General features: G+C 42.9%; 1 protein-coding gene across 1 annotated transcript in view; it reads right to left on the bottom strand.

Moving 5' to 3' along the window:
• The window catches only part of ddr2l (discoidin domain receptor family, member 2, like), a 108,677-nt gene that overhangs the window by 23,812 nt on the left and 63,293 nt on the right, over positions 1-21,572 (bottom strand). Inside the window, exons 2-11 of the mRNA XM_080467374.1 lie at positions 21,485-21,572; positions 21,265-21,367; positions 18,553-18,628; positions 15,306-15,458; positions 12,297-12,444; positions 11,396-11,501; positions 11,115-11,304; positions 7,779-8,025; positions 7,414-7,503; positions 4,962-5,101 (exon numbers count right to left, since the gene is read on the bottom strand). The exon at positions 21,485-21,572 is cut by the window's right edge and continues 11 nt beyond it. Of these exons, the coding sequence (XP_080323500.1) occupies positions 4,962-5,101; positions 7,414-7,503; positions 7,779-8,025; positions 11,115-11,304; positions 11,396-11,501; positions 12,297-12,444; positions 15,306-15,458; positions 18,553-18,628; positions 21,265-21,367; positions 21,485-21,545 (1,314 nt within the window). The 5' untranslated portion in view covers positions 21,546-21,572. The remainder of the gene's footprint in view (positions 1-4,961; positions 5,102-7,413; positions 7,504-7,778; positions 8,026-11,114; positions 11,305-11,395; positions 11,502-12,296; positions 12,445-15,305; positions 15,459-18,552; positions 18,629-21,264; positions 21,368-21,484) is intronic.

The raw sequence follows: 21,572 nt of genomic DNA, 5'->3' as shown, positions 1-21,572 counted from the left end.
ATGTTTTTTCTCTGTCCTTATTTATATCATTTCTGGTCCAGTTATTCTAAAACATTTCTGAGGGTGCAGCCTTCTCCATTCATTGCCGTATTTGGGATTCCTGATTCCTCATTGGCTTTAAATTCAGCACAAAGCGATATGGTGGCCTTTACGTCCTTAACCGCAAGGCGCACATTGTTGTTACATTGGAAGTCCACAGGTTATCCCTCAATTTCCCTGTGGCTTAAGGATATGGTATTTTTTCTAAAACTTGAGTAAATTAAATATACAATTAGAGGATGTACAGAAATGTTTTATCAAAGAACGCAATGTTTTTTATCTTATTTTTCAGCTCTCAATATGCTGCCCAACTAAATGTGCCTGGCAGCGCATGGTGTTTATTTTATTTTCATTAATCAATTTTTTGTTTTGTATATGTAGTAGGTATTCATTAATGTCTACCTGTGTAAATATGTATAATATAAATTTGTTGTTGTACTTGCACTGAATTTAGTGAGCTGAGGAGGGAGATTTTTTTGTTGTTTTTTGTTTCCTTTTTGTTCCTGGGGGAGAAAAATCTAAAATGTGTGCTTTTTCTTTTAGAAGTAGACTTTGATGCATTGTTAGATTGGAACTACAGAGTTAAACGTGTGCTTTAAGGATGTATCATGTGATATAACTCCACACGAAAAGGTATGTGTACTTCATTGTAACGTCTATTCTTGGACTCAATAAAAAAAGAAGAAGGAAAAAAAAAAAAAAGGACATTAAAAAGAGAAAAGAGTCCCCCACCCACACTAAAATATTAAAACAGTTCTAACAATGGCCAGGCACCAATGAGCAAGGAGAGGAAACACCATCATCAAACACCATCACCATCCTCACCATTAAAGGCTGGATTATGGTTGACGGACGGGCGGGACGTGGAAATTAGAACCCAGCACGAGAGAACATGGTGCCATTTCTACTCCATGCCGCTCCCACTCCCAAACTGCAGAGGGCAGCAAACACACGTCAACTGCATACTTCCATAATGGCACGTAACGATCCAGAACGTAACGATCCATAACGTTCCATAATGGCACATAACGATCCATAACATAACGTAGCGATCCATAACGTTCCATAATGGCACATAACGATCCATTACGATCCATAACGTAACGTAACGATCCATAACGTTCCATAATGGCACGTAACGATTCCTTAACGTAACGATCCATAACGATCCATAATGTTCCATAATGGCACATAACGATCTATTACGATCCATAACGTAACATAACGTAACGATCCATAATGTTCCATAATGGCATGTAACGATCCACAACGATCCATAACGTAACGATCCATAATGATCCATAACGATCCATAACGTAACGATCCATAACGTAACGTAACGATCCATAACGTTCCATAATGGCATGTAACGATCCTTAACATAACGATCCATAACGTAACGATCCATAACGTTCCATAATGGCACATAACGATCCATTACGATCCATAACGTAACGTAACGATCCATAACGTTCCATAATGGCATGTAACGATCCACAACGATCCATAACGTAACGATCCATAATGATCCATAACGATCCATAACGTAACGATACATAACGTAACGATCCATAACGTAACGTAACGATCCATAACGTTCCATAATGGCACGTAACGATCCTTAACATAACGATCCATAACGTAACGATCCATAACGTTCCATAATGGCACATAACGATCCATTACGATCCATAACGTAACGTAACGATCCATAACGTTCCATAATGGCACGTAACGATTCCTTAACGTAACGATCCATAACGTTCCATAATGGCACATAACGATCCATTACGATCCATAACGTAACATAACGTAACGATCCATAACGTAACGATCCATAACGATCCATAACGATCCATAACGTAACGATCCATAACGTAACGTAACGATCCATAACGGCACGTAACGATCCTTAACGTAACGATCCATAACGATCCATAACGATCCATAACGTAACGATCCATAACGTAACGTAATGATTTATAACGATCCATAAAGTTTCATAACGGCACGTAACGATCCATAACGTAACGATCTATACTATCGATAACGTTCTATAACGTAATGTAACGATCCATAACAATCCGTAACGATCCATAACGTTCCATAACATAACATAACGATCTATAATGTAACATAACGTTCCATAACATAATGTAAAAAGCCATAACGTAACGTAATGATCCATAATGTAATGATCCATAACGTAATGATCCATAACGTAACGTAATGATCCATAATGTAATGATCCATAACGTAATGATCCATAACGTAACGATCCATAACGTAACGAACCATAACCTAACGTAACGATCCATAACGTAACATAACGATCCATAACGTAACGATCCATAACGTAACGATCCATAACGTAACGTAACGATTCATAACGATCCCTAACGTTTCATAACGGCACATAACGATCCATAACGTAACGATCCATAACGTAACGATCCATAACGTAACGTAACGATTCATAACGATGCATAATGTTTCATAACGGCACGTAACGATCCATAATGCAATGATCCATAACGTAACGATCCATAACGATCCATAACGTTCCATAATGTAACGATCCATAACGATGCATAATGTTTCATAACAGCACGTAACGATACATAACACACTTATCCATAACGTAACAATCCATAACGATCGATAACGTTCCATAACGTAACGATCCTTAACGTTCCATATCATAACGCGACGATCCATAATGTTCCATAACGTAACGATCCTTAACGTTCCATAACATAACGTAATGATCTATAACGTAACATAACGTTCCATAACGTAATGTAACAAGCCATAACGTAACATAACGATCCTTAACGTTCTATAACGTTCTATAACGGCACATAACGATCCTTAACATTCCACCACAATCCACAACGTTCCATAACGTAGCGATCCGTAACGTTCCATAACGTAACGATCCTTAACGTTCAATATCATAACGCGACGATCCATAATGTTCCATAACGTAACGATCCTTAACGATCCATAATGTAATGTAACGATCCATAACGTTCCATAACATAACGGAATGATCCATAATGTAACGATCCATAACGTAACGATCCATAACGTAACAATCCATAACGATCCATAACGTTCAATATCATAACGCGACGATCCATAACGTAACGTAACGATTCATAACGATGCATAATGTTTCATAACGGCACGTAACGATCCATAATGCAATGATCCATAACGTAACGATCCATAACGATCCATAACGTTCCATAATGTAACGATCCATAACGATGCATAATGTTTCATAACGGCACGTAACGATACATAACACACTTATCCATAACGTAACAATCCATAACGATCGATAACGTTCCATAACGTAACGATCCTTAACGTTCCATATCATAACGCGACGATCCATAATGTTCCATAACGTAACGATCCTTAACGTTCCATAACATAACGTAATGATCTATAACGTAACATAACGTTCCATAACGTAATGTAACAAGCCATAACGTAACATAACGATCCTTAACGTTCTATAACGTTCTATAACGTTCCATAACGTAATGTAACAAGCCATAACGTAACATAACGATCCTTAACGTTCTATAACGTTCTATAACGGCACATAACGATCCTTAACATTCCACCACAATCCACAACGTTCCATAACGTAGCGATCCGTAACGTTCCATAACGTAACGATCCTTAACGTTCAATATCATAACGCGACGATCCATAATGTTCCATAACGTAACGATCCTTAACGATCCATAATGTAATGTAACGATCCATAACGTTCCATAACATAACGGAATGATCCATAATGTAACGATCCATAACGTAACAATCCATAACGTAACAATCCATAACGATCAATAACGTAACGATCCATAACGTTCAATATCATAACGCGACGATCCATAATGTTCCATAACGTAACGATCCATAACGATCCATAATGTAATGTAACGATCCATAACGTTCCATAACATAACGGAATGATCCATAATGTAACGATCCATAACGTAACGATCCATAACGTAACGATCCATAACGTAACAATCCATAACGATCCATAACGTAACGATCCATAACGTAACGATAGGAACCTTTAACAGACCGGTGCCAGAGGACCTCAGGGACCCCGACCCAGCAGGTCCTGGTCCTGACACTAGGAACCTTTAACAGACCGGTGCCAGAGGACCTCAGGGACCCCGACCCAGCAGGTCCTGGTCCTGACACTAGGAACCTTTAACAGACCGGTGCCAGAGGACCTCAGGGACTGTGAGGGCTCATATTGTAAAAGCAGGTCATAAAGATAAGAAGGCTAAAGACCATTAAGACATTTAAAAACTAATAACAAAATGTTAAAATCAATCCTGAAATGCACAGGGAGCCGATGCAGTGACTTTAAAACAGGTGTAATGTGCTCCGTCTTCTGGTCTTCGTCACTCGTGCTGCTGAATTCTGGAGCAGCTGAAGGCTGCTGAGAGTTTTCTGGAGACCAGAAAGCAGGACATTACAATAATCTAAGCCAGTGGAGGTAAAAGCATCTCCTGCTGGCCAGAGAGAGAAGTATGTCAACTAATGCAATGAATTTTAGATGTGTATTGTAATATACATGATATAATACTGTAATATACTTAATCATTTCTAACTCTTCAGTTAAGTAACTGTGATAGAGGTAATAAATTCAATACTTGGTCTGGAAAACTTTGCAGCTATCCCTCAGCTAACATCAAACTACAAAGAGCGACTCACAGTGACTCACCACAGTCACAGCAAAAACCTAGTAATTCATCCGACAAACCAAGGGAAACAGTCTTGGACCTTATGATGTGAAAGGCACCTTAATAAGCAAATCCACAGGCACCACGAAGCACTCAAGTGTTCACATCTGTTGCCATGTTGATCCTGATCTGTGTCCTCACCTTCTCCAGCACCTTGCACACATACTGGCACCAAAGGATGAGGAAGATGATGATGACGAGCAGAAGGATGATGGTCACAAGACAGCCGATGAGGATGGGGGTGTTTCCGTCATCAGGCTGGTCACTGGCTGATGGATTAGCTGCAGCAGGAAACATTGTGATTCAGTGGGACTAAAGCTCTTTTAACTTCAAACCTTTACAACTAACAACTTGTGGGGAATAAACTCTTTACATCTATAGATTGAAAGCAGGACCTCAAATTGGTTGTCTTTGGGATCAATAATCTATGTAGTTATTTTTATGGTCGACTTTACACAATAAGAGTACATTTGGTATTGTTTGCGTCCAAGAGTTTAGAAACTAGCTTTGTAGTAGTATATTCACCATCAGTCCAAAGTTTGGACACACCTTCTCATTCCATCTTCATGACTATTTACATTAGATGTAGATTCTCACTGAAGGGATCAAAACTATGTGAATGAACACGTATGGAATTGTGTAAAAAAAAAAAAAAAGTGTGAAATAACTCAAAACATGTTTTATAGTTTAGATTCCTCAAAGTAGCCATCTTTTGCTTGGTTAATAGCGCTAGCCTTAGCCTTCTCTCAAAGAAACGCCTAATAGTGTATAACTAAATTAATTAATTACATTAATTAACGTGTAATATATATATATAGAGAGAGAGAGAGAGAGAGAGAGAGAGAGAGAGAGAGAGAGAGAGAGAGAGAGAGAGAGAGAGAGAGAGAGATACTGTAGATATATAGATATAGATATTGGTGCTGTCAATCGATTAAACAATTTTACTAATTAATTGCGATTAATTGCATTGTTTTTCTACTGAAGACTGAAGCTTATAATGGATATTTATTGAGGAAAAACCATGGAATTAATATCGACTCAACAGACAGAGACTATATTTAAATTCAAAGATTATTTTTAATTTATAAAAACATAAATTAAGGTATTAATAAACATCTAACATAAGTCCCGGTTTTGTTAGTGTGCAGGTCACACACACACACACACACACACACACACACACACACACACACACACACACACACACACACACACACACACACACACACACACACAGAAAAAAACTCTACTATGACAATTAACCGATCCATGGGGTCCTGGTGGCAATTAGAAGAGTAAGGGGGACCATAGATCCCTGTACCTTGGAACTACCTTCTTCTCCTTCTGTGGGACCCAGAGGAGAACAATTAAAAATTGACCTCCAGTGAGTCCTGCGTCAGTGAGTCCCCTAAACCAGCTGGATGTTCTTCATTAACCAATCAGATGCCCAAACCACTTTAACTGGTTCCTTTCAATGTGAAGGAGCTCAACCTTGAGTCTCTCCTGGAGGACCAAGCTTCTCACTCGACTATGACAAAACCTTATTCTGTCCAACTGAATGGTGATCCAAAGTGTTTTTGTGTTTAGAGCCCTCTTCACCACAACAGTCCGGTAAAGTGTCTGCACTGTCCACCAGAAGACTTCATGATCCTTACTGCCCATCTCTTGTGTGTAAGACCTCGAGATGATGTACAGTTGACCCGTCGGTAGCAGCCACACAGAGCAGCGCTCAGGAAGAGCCCAGGGTCTTGCTCAGGGACCCCCGATGCATGGTTGCTGTTTTTTGGAATGTGGGAGGAAACTATTGTACCTAGAGGAAACTGACTCATACACACGGGGAGAACATGCAAACTCCACACAGAAACGCCCAAGGCCGTATTTGACGCCATGAACTTGTCGCTGTGAGGCGAGGGCGCCACCGTGCGGCCAATTGAATTCATCATGTGGAAAAAAATTGAAGTCCACAACCTGAAGTGGGCTTCAATATTTTTCTGTGACAATCACATAAAATAAGTCACTGCACAGGGCTGATCTCTTCAACTTGATAGGTATTAGATGTGTTGGTTGCCACGGTATCACTGAGTGGTGGTTGAGACACAGCGCTATCCATCCATCCAGCCATCCATTTTCTCCCTCTTGTCTATTTCCAGGTGGTGGTGGTGTCAGTCTGAGCACCGTCACCCAGATCACCTTGCACCCATTAAGAACCTTCCTGCAGGTGGAGAGCCCACAGGAAGGTGGTGAGCCCACAGGAAGGTGGTGAGCCCACAGGAAGGTGGTGAGCCCACAGGAAGGTGGAGAGCCCACAGGAAGGTGGCGCCTAGTGTGGGACATGAACCCTCTACCTTGAGATTGAGAGTCTCATGCTCTACCAACTGCAGCTGTATCAAGTTACATGATATTATCAAGTCCAACCAAAAAGGTCTACATCCAGTCTTTATAATCCAAAGAGACATTTTGACCTAAGTTGCGCAAAGTCAGATTTGTTTGGACCCTGAAACCGTGGCCAGGGGGTCAAGTTTCTTTGAGATTAGAATAAGGGCCGTTCCAGCTAGTGATCCACAGGCGCCTTGATGTCAGGATTAAGACAAACCTGTCTGCGGTGTCAGGGTGATGGTGCTGCCTTCACTGGCTGGAGAAGACGTCACTGAAAGGGTCATCAGAGTTGGAAGGACGGTGTCCTCTGATGTACAAAAACAAATGGATCGCAGTTTCTAACATTCACCTTCAACAGCAAGTTTATTGTAAAGCACTTTGTATCAGCCCGTGAGTATCCGAGACGTTGTAGATTCTGCTCATTACAGCTGTACATATAAAAACTACAAATGCATTCAAATACAAGTGCAAAAAATACAAACACAGGCAAATACACAATATAGAATAATATTACACATGTAAAAGACACCATAAATAAAGAAGTGTTGAAGTCAGACTTAAGTGGATGAAAAGTTTTCTTACCTGACTGAAAGGAGATCTCGCTGAACATCATCCACACATCTGCGAAGAAAAAGTGGCATCGCAGGGATTTGGCAGCACGGCGGTTCAGCGGCACTGTTACGTAGCGGGCGCTTGGGTTCCTGTCGTCCAGCACCGTCTTAAAGGCCACAGGCTCCGCTTCCCACCCAGAGATGAGGCGGGGCTTAAACCAACAGCTGACAGAGGAGAAGATCTTGACGCCGCGGGAGAACATGTTGTTACTGTGCACCTGCAGGGAGGAAGGAGCGGAGATGGATGACCTCCAACATGCTCTCAAGAAATATCGACATGACGGAGTATTACATTGCCACCATCTCGGACCACGCCCTTCAACCAGCACAGTTCTTCGCACTTTATTGGATCTGCAGAACAGCCGAGTCGGTAAAGTCTAGAGGTGGAGCCAGTGGGTCGGTATGCACCGGTACGCAGTACCAGCACTTTAAAATTTTACCCCTCAGTGTACCGGGACTTTTCTTTAGGGATGTCCCGATCAGACTTTTTTGCCTCCGATACCGATCAATTTTTCAGACTTGAGTATCGGCCGATACCGATACTTTCCCGATCCGATACTTCCATTGCTATAGCAAAGATACTCAATAGTCTATTTTTGGAGCAACTAAGATGTCTGAAGCTAAAAGCACTATTGTCAGAAGCTTTGTTTAGCTAGAAATTATTGTAAAACTCACTTATTGAATCAGAATTCTTCTCAGAACGACTTAAGAACTTATTTAAACTTTATTCAGTCAGAACAACAAAAACCCAGTTACTCTCTACAGTCTTGTATCTCTTATTTATGTTAACCTAAACAACTTCACCTGGATTTTGTGGCAAATACATTTTTTTTTCAAATGAAACCCAGTGAATCAGTTTGACTAACATATAAACTATAAAAAACTACAACATAAACAGTATTCAGTAAAACCAATCAGAAGAACCCAATTCCCAATTGCCTTTAGGGGCGCTGTGACTCACCAAACACAACAGAAACGCAGAAGAAGACAGACTACATAGAAATATAGAAGTAGACTTCTGCACATAAACACATAAACCACTATATATTAACTCTAGTTTTATAGGTCTATGGCCCCACTCCGCCTGCTTCTAGCTTCTGCAGCTCGACCGGAGCTTGTAGTCCCTGATTGTTGTGGTTATTAGGTGACTTTGCGGACCGCGGTGGGGGAGGAGGGGGGCGATTACGTCATCTTATTTTCCACAGATGATCGTCTTTGCTAAGCATACTCCGAAGTATGTTTACTTTTTAGATGTCTTATCAGATTAGTTGTGTTAAACGAAGCTCTGGTGCTCCACCTCTCGGGACTGTGGAGTCCAACTGGTGGCTGGACTGGTTTGGTTATCAACCTTAAAATCCCTGCAGACTGCTGACATTTTATCCTCTCAATGGCTTCAGGCTGCTAACGGCAGTTTACGGCAGGTCGCAAACGGGGCTCGCTTTACGGCAGGTGACGTGGAAATTTTTTTGTTTTTCTTAGATCGGCGGTGTGATCGGCTGGATTTGCCGATTCCGGATCACTCACAAATCACCAATATCGCCCAGGATCGGGACATCCCTACTTTTTTTCTAGTATACGGCGCGTACCAGAACTTTCCGGACACTATTTTTTTCACATGCTCTTGTTGGGCCTAGGCAACCATGCTCAACCCCCCTCCGGACAAAGGAGGGGGGGAGGGTGACCACATGTTTCTTTGAGAACAAAGAAACATGTGGTCACCACTGGAAAAATTCGCCATTGGTCACGTGACCCCCACCAGGGGGGCCCCGCGCACCCCTCCTTTGAAGCTGCATCCCTGAAGCTCACCACTAGGGGGATCCACCAACTCCACAACACCCATGGTCTGGAAACCTGAGACCAGCCCAAGGGGATTGGCTGAGAGCCATCCTGAGCACAGCGGACCATGACGCTCAACTATAAAAGTCCAACTCGCGAAAATACAACCATCTCCCAGACGGATTCGTGTCAAGCAGGACGCAGGACTTCGCACGGAGACACAAAGGGCCGCGTGTTAACTCACGTGGACTGGGCCCGGAACACTTCCGTGGGACGTACTTTTAATTTTTTTCTTCTTCAACTGGACCGCCGGAGAACCCCCCCCCTCTGCTGCACCCCTGTGAGGCCCAAGTCGAATTCATGGTGCTGAATTCCGACCCGGTAATAACGGAAAAGTTACCGCGGCCTCATAGAACCGCACCGCACCACGAACGGTGCTGAACAACGCAGCCACGACAGTAAGAGCCTTTGTCTGGGCAGAAATTGTTAGATTAGCGTGAAGCTAATATGCAATGTGTTTTAACGTGTCATTAAGCTGCAACATTTGTCTGTGTATGTGCGTGAACGCGACACACGCAATACCCTGGGTATGAAACCCCGTCTCTCCACCTCAGAAACCAGAGATTTGTGTTGATTTCTGAATTATTTATGAATTAATACAGTTTGTTAATAAACGCCAGTTAGCTGAATTGAACGATTCTTGGTGATTATTATGTATTTATTGTTGACAATTCACTGGTTTGTAACAGTCTGTGCTCGGATCTCACACCTTGCTAAATCATCTCAACTGCAGTTTTTTTTGCATGAGCTTTTCCCAGAGACTCACTTTGTTACCGTGTTCATACAGTTTAGTATATTTGTACCTTATAGCTGTAAATCCTAATAAAAGCAGCTGGAACAGAACAGACGTCCCCAGAGACTGGAGACAGACAGTCACTGTCCTCCTGAGGACGGGAATCTGTTTTTACACTGGAACATCCAAACTGCAGCTTCACTCACGACTGTCACCTTCTGTGTTTCCTCTGGAATTAGACTGACTGGGACACACTTGGTCATAAGTGATAATCAATCACTTCTATCCTCTGGATCATTGATAATCAGTCACTTCTATCTGCTCTGGATCATTAGAAGATTAAAGTTTGACATAAGAACATGGTTCTACTGATTCAACAGTAACGTTCCACTAAAGAAACATCTAGAACTCTGCAGCTTGGCTGTTTATGATCTCGTGGATCAATAAGTTTGATATTTGAAGAAATTAAATGTTTGAGATGAACCTGGTTCAATTCTCCACCTCACCATCAGCACCACCAGGTTCTCCGTCTCCAAAATGTGTTGCTCAAGGTTCTAAGTTGTCGTACCGGTATGAACTTTCTCCTGCTCAGTTCATTTTTATAGATGACAAACTTTGTGTGGGAAGTGGTGTAGGCATCTTTCAGGACCTTTAGTGTGTAAGCCACCTTTAGAGACGAGGCTCTAGATGTGGATGAAACAGTCCTGAGACCATCTGATGAAATAAAGAAAGACAAACCTTCATGGATGTGAAGTTCCTCTGCTGGTCAAACACAAACTCCATCTCCACATGGCCTTGCGTGCCCAGCGAGTCGTTCCTCCAGCCCAGGTAGTCGTAGCCCAGCCACACATGGTACTGCCGGGTCATCAGGAAGTCGTCCAGGCCAATGACCCCATCAGTCAGCTGACCCAGCCCACCCAGCAGCCTCCTGCAGCAGGAGGCAGATGTCAGGGGTCAGGGGTCAGAGGTCAGGAATACTGGGAGAAGTCTCAACTGTGAGGAGTGCGTGGGACGCTCGCCTCCTTTCGTGCACTCCGTCATACGTGGAGTCGTTGAGGCTGGCGATGGGATAACCGGGCGGCATCATGAGCTGCCCCTCGGGGGCGCTGTAGGAGATCAGGCCATCTGCATGGGGCAGATCACAGAGAAGACAGCCAGGCAAGGCACATCAGCACAGGAAGTGCAAATCAGAACACAGACAAGAGAACACAACCAACACCAACATAGAGGTGTTCAAAGCAAGGCAGAGGAAGTGGTGCAAAGCCATTCAGAGCCGTACACATTGCCATACACAGTACCGTACACAGTACTGTACACAGTACTGTACACAGTGCCGTACACAGTGCCGTACACAGCGCCGTACACATTGCCGTACACAGTACCGTACACAGTACCGTACACATTGCCATACACAGTGCCGTACAAAGTGCCATACACAGCGTCGTACACAGCACCGTACAAAGTGCCGTGCAACTCTTGCAAAGCAAGAACAAGAAAAACACAGAGGTGCAGAGTGAAGCAATGCAATGGAAAATGATGCAATAATGTAAACCAACAACAAAGCAATGCAAGAAAGCTCAGACAGGTTTAAGGCAATCAACATATTATCTTTACATACTGATTTTGTCCAAATGAACCCATTATGATTGCTATAAGCAATAAAAATATTCTAAATGTCGTTGTTGTCACCCTGAAATGTGATTGCTTTCCTTGAATTCAAAACAATAAGAAGAAATATGGCAGAAAGAAGTGCCAACCAAAGTTGCTGCCTAGGGTTTAAAAGATTTTGTAAAAAGGTTTGATATGTTGACATAAAGAGGTTTTTAAATGTTGTTTCTTCTAAGATGTAGGCATAGCCCAGATTGGTTAAGCAGAAAAGACATAAAACATGTAGAGTGACACTGTGTCAGCGTATCGTACCGTCCCACGGGCAGCCGTACAGCTCCACCCTCATGCAGACGGTGGTGGACAGTTTGGTGACCGGGATCAGGCGGATGTAGCGCGAGATGATCGGGGGGTGAAGGTCGTTGATGACTGATGCGTACGCGTTTTTGTTGCCCTCGATCTCCTGAATGCAATGAAATAGAATCAAGATGTCCTAAACAATGCTGTTATGTAATGATGGTAATGAGTCACTTACTATTAGGAATTCTAAAGGTGCAGTGTGTAAAAACAAGGAAACATATGAACTACCACAATTTGTTTTGTCTCTCATGCATTGTCTTTTGCATAATTGGCCACGTGCATGTTATTATAAGGGACTTTGTAAGGCATTAATAAGCATTAAGGAATAAGAGTTCCTATTCACTTCTGAGAAGAGTTACAGATAAGGTTCTCCTCCATTCATTCCTTCCCAGGTTCTCCTCCATCATTCCTCCGCAGGTTCTCCTCCATTCTTTCCTTCCCAGGTTCTCCTCCATCATTCCTCCGCAGGTTCTCCTCCATTCTTTCCTTCCCAGGTTCTCCTCCATTCTTTCCTTCCCAGGTTCTCCTCCATCATTCCTCCCCAGGTTCTCCTCCACTCTTTCCTTCCCAGGTTCTCCTCCATTCTTTCCTCCCCAGGTTCTCCTCCATTCTTTCCTTCCCAGGTTCTCCTCCATCATTCCTCCCCAAGTTCTCCTCCACTCTTTCCTCCTAGGTTCTCCTCCATTTTTCCTCTCCAGGTTCTCCTCCATTCTTTCCTTCCCAGGTTCTCCTCCATTCAGTCCTTCCCAGGTTCTCCTCCATTCTTTCCTTCCCAGGTTCTCCTCCATTTTTGTTGTTCTCCATTCTTTCCTTCCCCTTTTCTCCTCCACTCTTTCCTCCCAGGTTCTCCTCCATCTTTCCTCCCCAGGTTCTCCTCCACTCTTTCCTCCCAGGTTCTCCTACATCTTTCCTCCCCAGGTTCTCCTCCATTTTTCCTCCCCAAGTTCTCCTCTATTTTTTCCTTCCCAGGTTCTCCTCCATTCTTTCCTCCCCAGGTTCTCCTCCATTCTTTCCTTCCCAGGTTCTCCTCCATCATTCCTCCCCAGGTTCTCCTCCACTCTTTCCTCCCCAGGTTCTCCTCCATTCTTTCCTCCCCAGGTTCTCCTCCATTCTTTCCTCCGCAGGTTCTCCTCCATTCTTTCCTTCCCAGGTTCTCCTCCATTCTTTCCTCCCCAGGTTCTCCTCCATTCTTTCCTCCCCAGGTTCTCCTCCATTCTTTCCTCCCCAGGTTCTCCTCCATTCTTTCCTTCCCAGGTTCTCCTCCATTCTTTCCTCCCCAGGTTCTCCTCCATTCTTTCCTCCCCAGGTTCTCCTCCATTCTTTCCTTCCCAGGTTCTCCTCCATTCTTTCCTTCCCAGGTTCTCCTCCATTCTTTCCTCCCCAGGTTCTCCTCCATTCTTTCCTCCCCAGGTTCTCCTCCATTCTTTCCTTCCCAGGTACTCCTCCATTTGTCCAATCTTGTTCTATCACATTCCTTGTTACCTATAAGTCTGTGATCCACCGTTCTCTGAGCACATGCCAGTTGTTTTTGATGTGCCTCTCCCCTGTCATAAGGTTGAACCTCGCGCTCCAGCGCAGCACCGTCACATTATTAATTCTTCCACTGCAGCACAGTTTTCCACTGCCTTTGACACATATACCAGCCCGACTCCCCTCCTGGCCTGTAAGTCAGATGTAGAGGCACTGGCCTCCCACCTGGACTCATCCTGCCCAGCTATTTTAGATGTGGTGGCTCCGTTAAAAACAAGACTCTCTAAACATAAACCTGAGCATGGATCGATGAAACCACTCGTGTTGTCAGGCCAGAGTGCAGGAGAGCTGAGAGAAGTGGAAGAAGGATAAGTTACAGGTGTCCTTCCAGATGTGGAGGAACAGCTGGCGTTCTTATCAGAGAATGGTGAAAACTGCTAAAACCAAATATTTGTCTGATATCATCATCTCCAAGGAAAAGAAAAGACGAACAAAGTAGGTTTCCACAGCTTTTCCAGCTCGTCCTGCGAGTTGGAAGTGTTCGGGCCCAGTCCGTGTGAGTCAACACGCGGCCCTTTGTGTCCCCATACGAAGTTCTGCGTCTGGATCAACGCGAGTCCGTCTTGGAGATGGTTGAATTTTTGCGTGTTGGACTTTTTATAGTTGTGCGTCATGGTCCGACCCCTGGAGCATCTTAAATTACATCTACAAATTAAATCAGTGGTCAGTTGAGACGAGCCAGAGTGAAACCTTTCCTGTCCTTGGATCATTTAGAGATTTTAATCCCTGCTTTTATCACCACTCCTTTAGATTACTGCAACGCTCTTTACGTTGGGCTCAGCCAGTCTTCACTCAGTCTTCACATGCCGCTGCTCGACTTCTACCAGGAGACACAAACCACCAGCACATCACCCAGGTTTAGTATCGGTTTACTGCTCCCTGGTCCTCCTAGGATTGATTTTAAAATTATTTAATTTGTTTTTAAATGTCTCCATGGCCTCGCCCCAAAGTATTTGTCCCACCTGCTCCGGCCGTCCACTCCCTCCCTCTCTCAGGTGGACAGGTCAGTCCTTGTTTGTCCCTCAGACCAAGAGGAAGCAGAGAGGTGATCACACCTTTTCAGTCGGAAGGACTTTCCTCTGCACATCAAACAGGCCCACTCACTTCCTGTTTTTAAAAGCTCTGAAAACTCTTCTTCTCTTTGGCTTTTAACTCAGTCTGAGACTTTTATTGTTTTTAACGCTTTTAGTTATTTGTATTGCTTTATATTGTTTTTACTGTTCTACATTGCTTTTTTTCTATGTTGTCATTAAATTATATATATATATATATATATATATATATATATATTCATTTATTTTATTTAATGTTATCTTATTTTATTATTTGTCTGTACAGCAACGGGGTTGTTTTTAAAGTGCTGTATAAATAAAGTTGAGTTGAGTTGAGTTCCAGCTCTCCGCTCACTCCTTCCTGCCTGGGCCCCTCACTCACCGCCTTTCCCAGCCGGTTCCTCCAGGACTTCCACAGCAGGCCGTCTCTGCTGTAGTTGAGGCGGTATGCTTGGGCGAACTCGTTCCCAGAGTTCCTGGCGTAGCGTCCCTGAGTCCCGACCACCGTGAGGAAGGTGAGCCTCCCCAGGTCCACCTGCAACACACATCCAGTCAGCAGCTGACTGAGTTATACCGGAGAAAAAGAAAACAGTTGACCGACTGACACACAAACACATTTTGTGGGTTGAGACATTTTTTTCTGAGTCGAGTCTTTTAAACCTTTTCACAGTTAAAAGGGGAATAAGTGGAGAATATTCAAAAACTTTTTTGAAAACTCAGTGAAATGTAAATGTAATTATGACAAAAATACAAAAATAAGCCATTGAACAATTGTAGACTGGAGTTTTGCTTAAGATCCTTTATTGTAATATTAGTCTTGTCTGTTTTAATTAGTTTTAGACTACTTTTAAAACCTTCTTCTTCTTCGTATTATTATTATTATTATTAGTAGTAGTAGTAGTAGTAGTAGTAGTAGTAGTAGTAGTGGTAGTATTACAAAACCTTTATATAATTATATATGTTACAAAGTGCAACATATATAATCATTGAATTCTACAGACTTATGATACAGTTCTGCTCGTATATAATTTCCAGGCAAAAGCAATTGTGGCTTAATTTTCAATATTTTTGCAGAGTAAGACAACACCTTGTTAACCTATTTAGCACCTACAATTTGGGTATTGATTACTTTCTGTTCCACCACTGCAGCTGTAGTGACATCTGCGTTTTTACATAAAGTAATAATCCACTTGCACACGTACAAGTTTCACCCACTTAATTATCTGTTAAAGGATGGTTATGCTACCTGGGAGAGGTAGACACTTTAAATTACAGCTATACCTGAAACACTTTCCAGCCGTGTGAGTCCATTGTTTTATTTCTGTATCCTCCAAGTTGATCTTTTAGGGGCCATAAGAGCCTGTAACCTCTCAGGCCTGGCCTCTATTCACACACACACTCAAACAGGCACATATTCTGGAACTGAACTGAGGCCTGGATGGACTGTATTTATCTAAAAGACTTGGATATACATTGTGTTAAATTTGAACAGTTTTCTAGGCAATTTCCTCTTAAGATGATTCAACCAGTTTCAATTAAAAGGTTTTGTTTATTGGACAGAGACTATATTCAAGAGAAAAATCTGTAATTTGATGAAATGTTAATGCTGCATTAACACATAAGCCTGAAGCGTAACGAATATCATGTTCCTGCCATCCGTGGCACCTTCGTAACATTCATAATGTGGTGTAACACATCTGAATAGGGTTTTTAAATGGGTGAGTCGGTTTGTGACATTCTTGATATTCATGGAGCATTTGGTTTGGCTGCCAAAAAATATTCCACCAATGTCAAGAATCACCTGAATTTGTGAAGTTTGCAACTGAGATGTCACTTAATTGTGATGCGTGGTGATGCGTAAAGGCTGAATTAGTCTTCACACGCGGGCAGAATCCAATCCAATCCAATTTATTTATAAAGCACTATTAAAAACAACTCAGTTGACCAAAGTGCTGTACAACAATATAAAAATACAATTATAAATCAGCACGATGGAACATGAGTGCCATTTCTACTCCACGCCACTCCCGCTACCAAACTGCAGGGGGCAGTGCAGAGCAAACACACGTCACCGGCAGTACTGAATTAGGGTAGAAGAAGTAGACTTCCTCTTCTCCTTGACACCAACAGGTGATCCTGTGAGTGTAGAGCAGAGAGGAGCAGGACACAACAACCTGTCGGGCACGAGGGCTGCACTTTCAGCTGGAAATGATCTGAACTTCTTTCTGCTTGTCAAAAACAGTGACAAAGAAACGGTCAAGAAAATAAAATAAAAATAGCCTGTCTCTGTGTTTCCTTCAGAAAGGAGACCTCAGCTACAGAACATCTGGCTGAACGACTGTTTCCTGTGTTTTGCTTTGGATCATTTCCAGCATGTCAGCAACAACAGTCAAATGAGTGGAGCCGAAGCAGTGGTGCTCAGTGCTGGAGCACCACTGGGAGGGAGCCCATCAAATAACACAACATTGTTGAATGAATAATCACCTGCATCCGGAATCAAACCAGCACCCCCTGACATACCAGCTACGAGCTCAACCACTAGACCACAGTCCCAGAACGAAGTAGCAGTAGTCATATGAGAGCTTTGACATCCAATCACTGTTAAATTGTCTCCATGAAACTTTGAAACTGAAATTGACATTTATGCAAATCAGCACCTCTGAATCAAATCTTGTGTTTTCAGCGTCGATGTGGACGGCTTCCTCTTGGTCGATGCTGTCTAGTGTCTTCAGTCCTCTTCCTCTTCAGCTCTGACTCTGTAGTCAGAAAGGTTAGGAGGCGATCGTGGCTCAGTGGTAGAGTCGGTCGTCCAATAACCGGTTGGCTCAAAAAGTCATTGTCGTTGTGTCCTTTGGGCAAGGCACTTTACCCACATTGCCTCGTATGAATGGGTATGAATGGTGCATGAATGTTGGTTGGTGGTGGCCTCCGTCAGCAGCCCCAGGGCAGCTGTGGCTATAACGTAGCTTAGCATCCCTGGAGGGACTGGTGTGGATGAATCATGGTCTCTGGACGCGCTACGACTCAGCGCCAAGAAAGTGCTTTATAAATCCAAGCCATTACTATTATGTTCCGCATGGAGGGGCGTGGCTACTGAGGCGTGGCCAGCTTGGGATGAGGAGGTTGCAGGTTCAATCCTCACAGTGGACAGGACACTACCTTGGGTCCCTTGACCCAAACACTCAAACTGTGGCTGCCCACTGATGGGTCAGTCTGGGGGTAAAGGAGTTTCTCCAAGGGGATGAATAAAGTATGAATAGAAAGGTTTTTATTGTTATGAAAACAAATTTGGTACTCTCTGTGTTCCTGATAGAACTAGAATTTATAAGCCACACACTGCTTAGCAGATACAAAGAGCCTGGATTGATCTTGGAACTCTAACCTCTGATCTTTGCGCCGTGCACCGTAAACTCCCAACACGTTCTCCTGTTACACTGACTGCAGCATCATTTTCCACCTGCAGATGGGACACCATCTACTCACATGTCCTAATTTAGGCTCTTAGTCACAGCCAGCTGGAACCGGCTGTAGATCTTCAGAGTGTTTACTGGATGTGTGCTGGACGTCTCACGCAAAGCAGGGAACTTTGTAAATATCAAACAGATCCGAGTACAGATGGAGACACAAACCTGGAGGTACTGAGTGTCTGAAGGCTCCAGCTGTCCTTTAGGACACCAGGCTCCTTCTCCTTCCTCACGGTTCAGCCTGCACACACACACACACACACACACACACACACACACACACACACACACACACACACACACACACACACACACACACACACACACACACACACACACACACACACACACACACACACACAGGGTTTCAATTATTTAAACATCAAATGCTAAAATATGAAGTTGGTACCTGAACTATTAAAGGCATGGAACAGGTTTTCAGTCAGACTGGTATCAGGTAAACATGTTGAATATTGCAATTACAATATGATTTGCAATTAATACAAACATTTCCCTTTATGATGGTAATTTTAATGCCTTCTTCCTATTGTTGAATTTTGATATTTATTTAGTTATCTCTTCTCACTAAATTGCATCATTTGTGACTGGCCCATGTATTTTTTTATTGGCATTTCTTTTCTTTATTTGCGGCGCGTGTGTCTGCAGTTCCCCAAGTTATGTTGGGTAATGTTTCATTTGGTTTTTGCAACCAATGTCTATATAACAGACACATCCCTGCCAATCAGTTGATTATTTTTTGTAAAATGTAAAACTTTTATGAACTGATTGTGACTAATTGTAATTTTCTCCCATATTCCAATCTCATGTTTTATTTTGCAGAGCATGAAAGCACAGACACATAATCCATATATCATGTCGATATCATAATAATTGTAAATGTGAGCAGTACTTTGCAGCTTTAGTTTCAGTGATTGTTTATATTTTTTGCAAGTTTCCTTTCCACAATTCATCCAACCAGTCAGAAGATCTACAAACTTTCACAAAACTCTGACTTTTTGTTGTGAACAAGGCCCATTACTTCTTGCACTAAGCAACTCTCAGGGCGAGAAATGAATCACTATCATACAATATGAAACAGACTTCCACTGGGCCCATAATTTAACACATTCCAGTCCAGCCTACCGTGCCCATTGTCAGCTTCAGCACTGACATTATGCAGTCATTGTTTCTGATGAGAAGCAGCTTTGTTACTGCTTAATAAAACTTGTTTAAAAAGAGGAATGTCTAATGAATCCTGAACTTAGTTCACCAGGAAGCAAGGCAGCATTGCCCTCCCTCCACTGTGGCTACGATGCATTAGGAGTCTGAATAAACATTACCTTCCATCACTAACAGCTTTCTGCATGGAGGTAGTTTACCTCAGCTGACCTCAGCTTCAACTGAACTTACTGAGTGAACGGCGCTTTTTTAGGTTTCAGTGTCGGGCAGTCAGGTCCTGCTGACCCTTCTCTGCAGGCCTCAGGAAAATATCTGATTTACAGACTGATGTTAATTACATTTTGTCCATGAATACGTAGGAAATAATTCCAAATGGTCTGTGCGCTTCGTCTCATAGCTTCCCCCCTGGTGGCGCTGCTTCCAGACGTGTACTGTCAAGTTGAAGCCTTTAACCAATCACATTGCAGCCATCACCTTTTGCCAGGGTCAAAGAAATCTGTCTGAGGCCTTCACAAACTGTTATGCAGCATAAAATAGGTGTCGGTCACGCTGTTGCCTCGACCAATCAGATTTTGAGTTGGGGACACCAGGGGCCTCTCGCATGCGAACAGTAACGTCAGCATTTTCACTAACGCACTGGGTGACTATCTGTAACGAGCTGCACGAGCAAACATATAGCTGTGTTGATTTAATAGCAGTTGTGTCAACTCACAATGGCTGAAGGAGGAGAAAAAGTGATTTGGCTGGAGATTTATTGTTAAATTTCAAGACGGACTTTTCAAGAGGTCCCTGAACGCACCGCAGCACTTCCAGCGCACAGAGTTCCGGTTACTCACTACAACTAACTCCACAGCAGGATTCTGGGCTATATTATGTGCGAGACAACGACCAGATTTCAGGACCTCCCTCCTCGACCGCCAGACGTTTCAGGAATAGCAGCAGCGTTGTTATGCAGCTGAGGTGCACTTGAAGGAGAGTTGTGCATTCTGTTGTTGTTTTTTCAGTAAAGGTATTTATTATGGCAACACCAGCACCGATCTGCTCTTCATACTACATTTCTGCATAAGGACATGTTTTTTTTTCAGCAATACAAAAGTTATTGAGGGGTGAATTGATTCAGACCGAGCACTAGTGAAGGCCCAGGTCTGAGAGGCAAGGCCTGGCACTGGTAGATTTACTTGCACTGTGCAGTCATGCAAGTCAGCATGTTTGGAAAACCAGATTAAGCCCTACTGCACTAGATTGTGTTGAAAACTGATACTGATTATATTTTACTTCAATAGGTCAGGAATCAAAAAGAGAAAGAGCACTGTTATTTAGGAATGCAAAATCCAAAGCACAACTACAGTATATCAACATCATATACTTAAACGCTTCATATTCAACATCACTGCCTATCTCATGTTTACCGTGCAGGTCTACACAACACTTGCCACAACTTAACAGTGGGCGAGGTTTTCTGGTTCTTGAAAGGATCATTTAATCCATAAATGTCCAAAGAAATGTGAAGAATTTAGCAGTTTTAGCAAGTTTTTCATTGGTTATAAAATGGTCTATTAATATCCTCCATTTATCAAACACAAAACCAAATGAAAGCTACAAATTGTGCATATTGCTGATGTGAGGAGTTTCACACAGACCAAATATCATGTAACATATTGATCATATCAATCAGATCACTGATGGAGTTAGACTCACCTGGCGTACTGCGGACCTGTGGTCTCATACCATTGGCTGGATGCTGTGATGTCATCATCTTTGATTCGTCCATCCTCCATGCCCAGGGCATAACGGCAGTGTGCTGAAGATTACAATCAGTGGTCAGAGTGTGTGTGTGTGTGTGTGTGTGTGTGTGTGTGTGTGTGTGTGTGTGTGTGTGTGTGTGTGTGTGTGTGTGTGTGTTTGTGTGTGTGTGTACCAGGGTCAATCTGTCCTAAAGCTGCTGTAGCTTGAAGGATCAGCAGCAGGAAGAGGTGCATGATGTCCCACCAATCACACCAACACAC

Source organism: Lipophrys pholis, assembly GCF_963383615.2.
Source record: "Lipophrys pholis genome assembly, chromosome: 7".
Classification (NCBI taxonomy): Eukaryota; Metazoa; Chordata; class Actinopteri; order Blenniiformes; family Blenniidae; genus Lipophrys; species Lipophrys pholis.
Note: the sequence above shows the minus strand (reverse complement) of the source record. Positions and strands in the feature narration are given on the sequence as shown.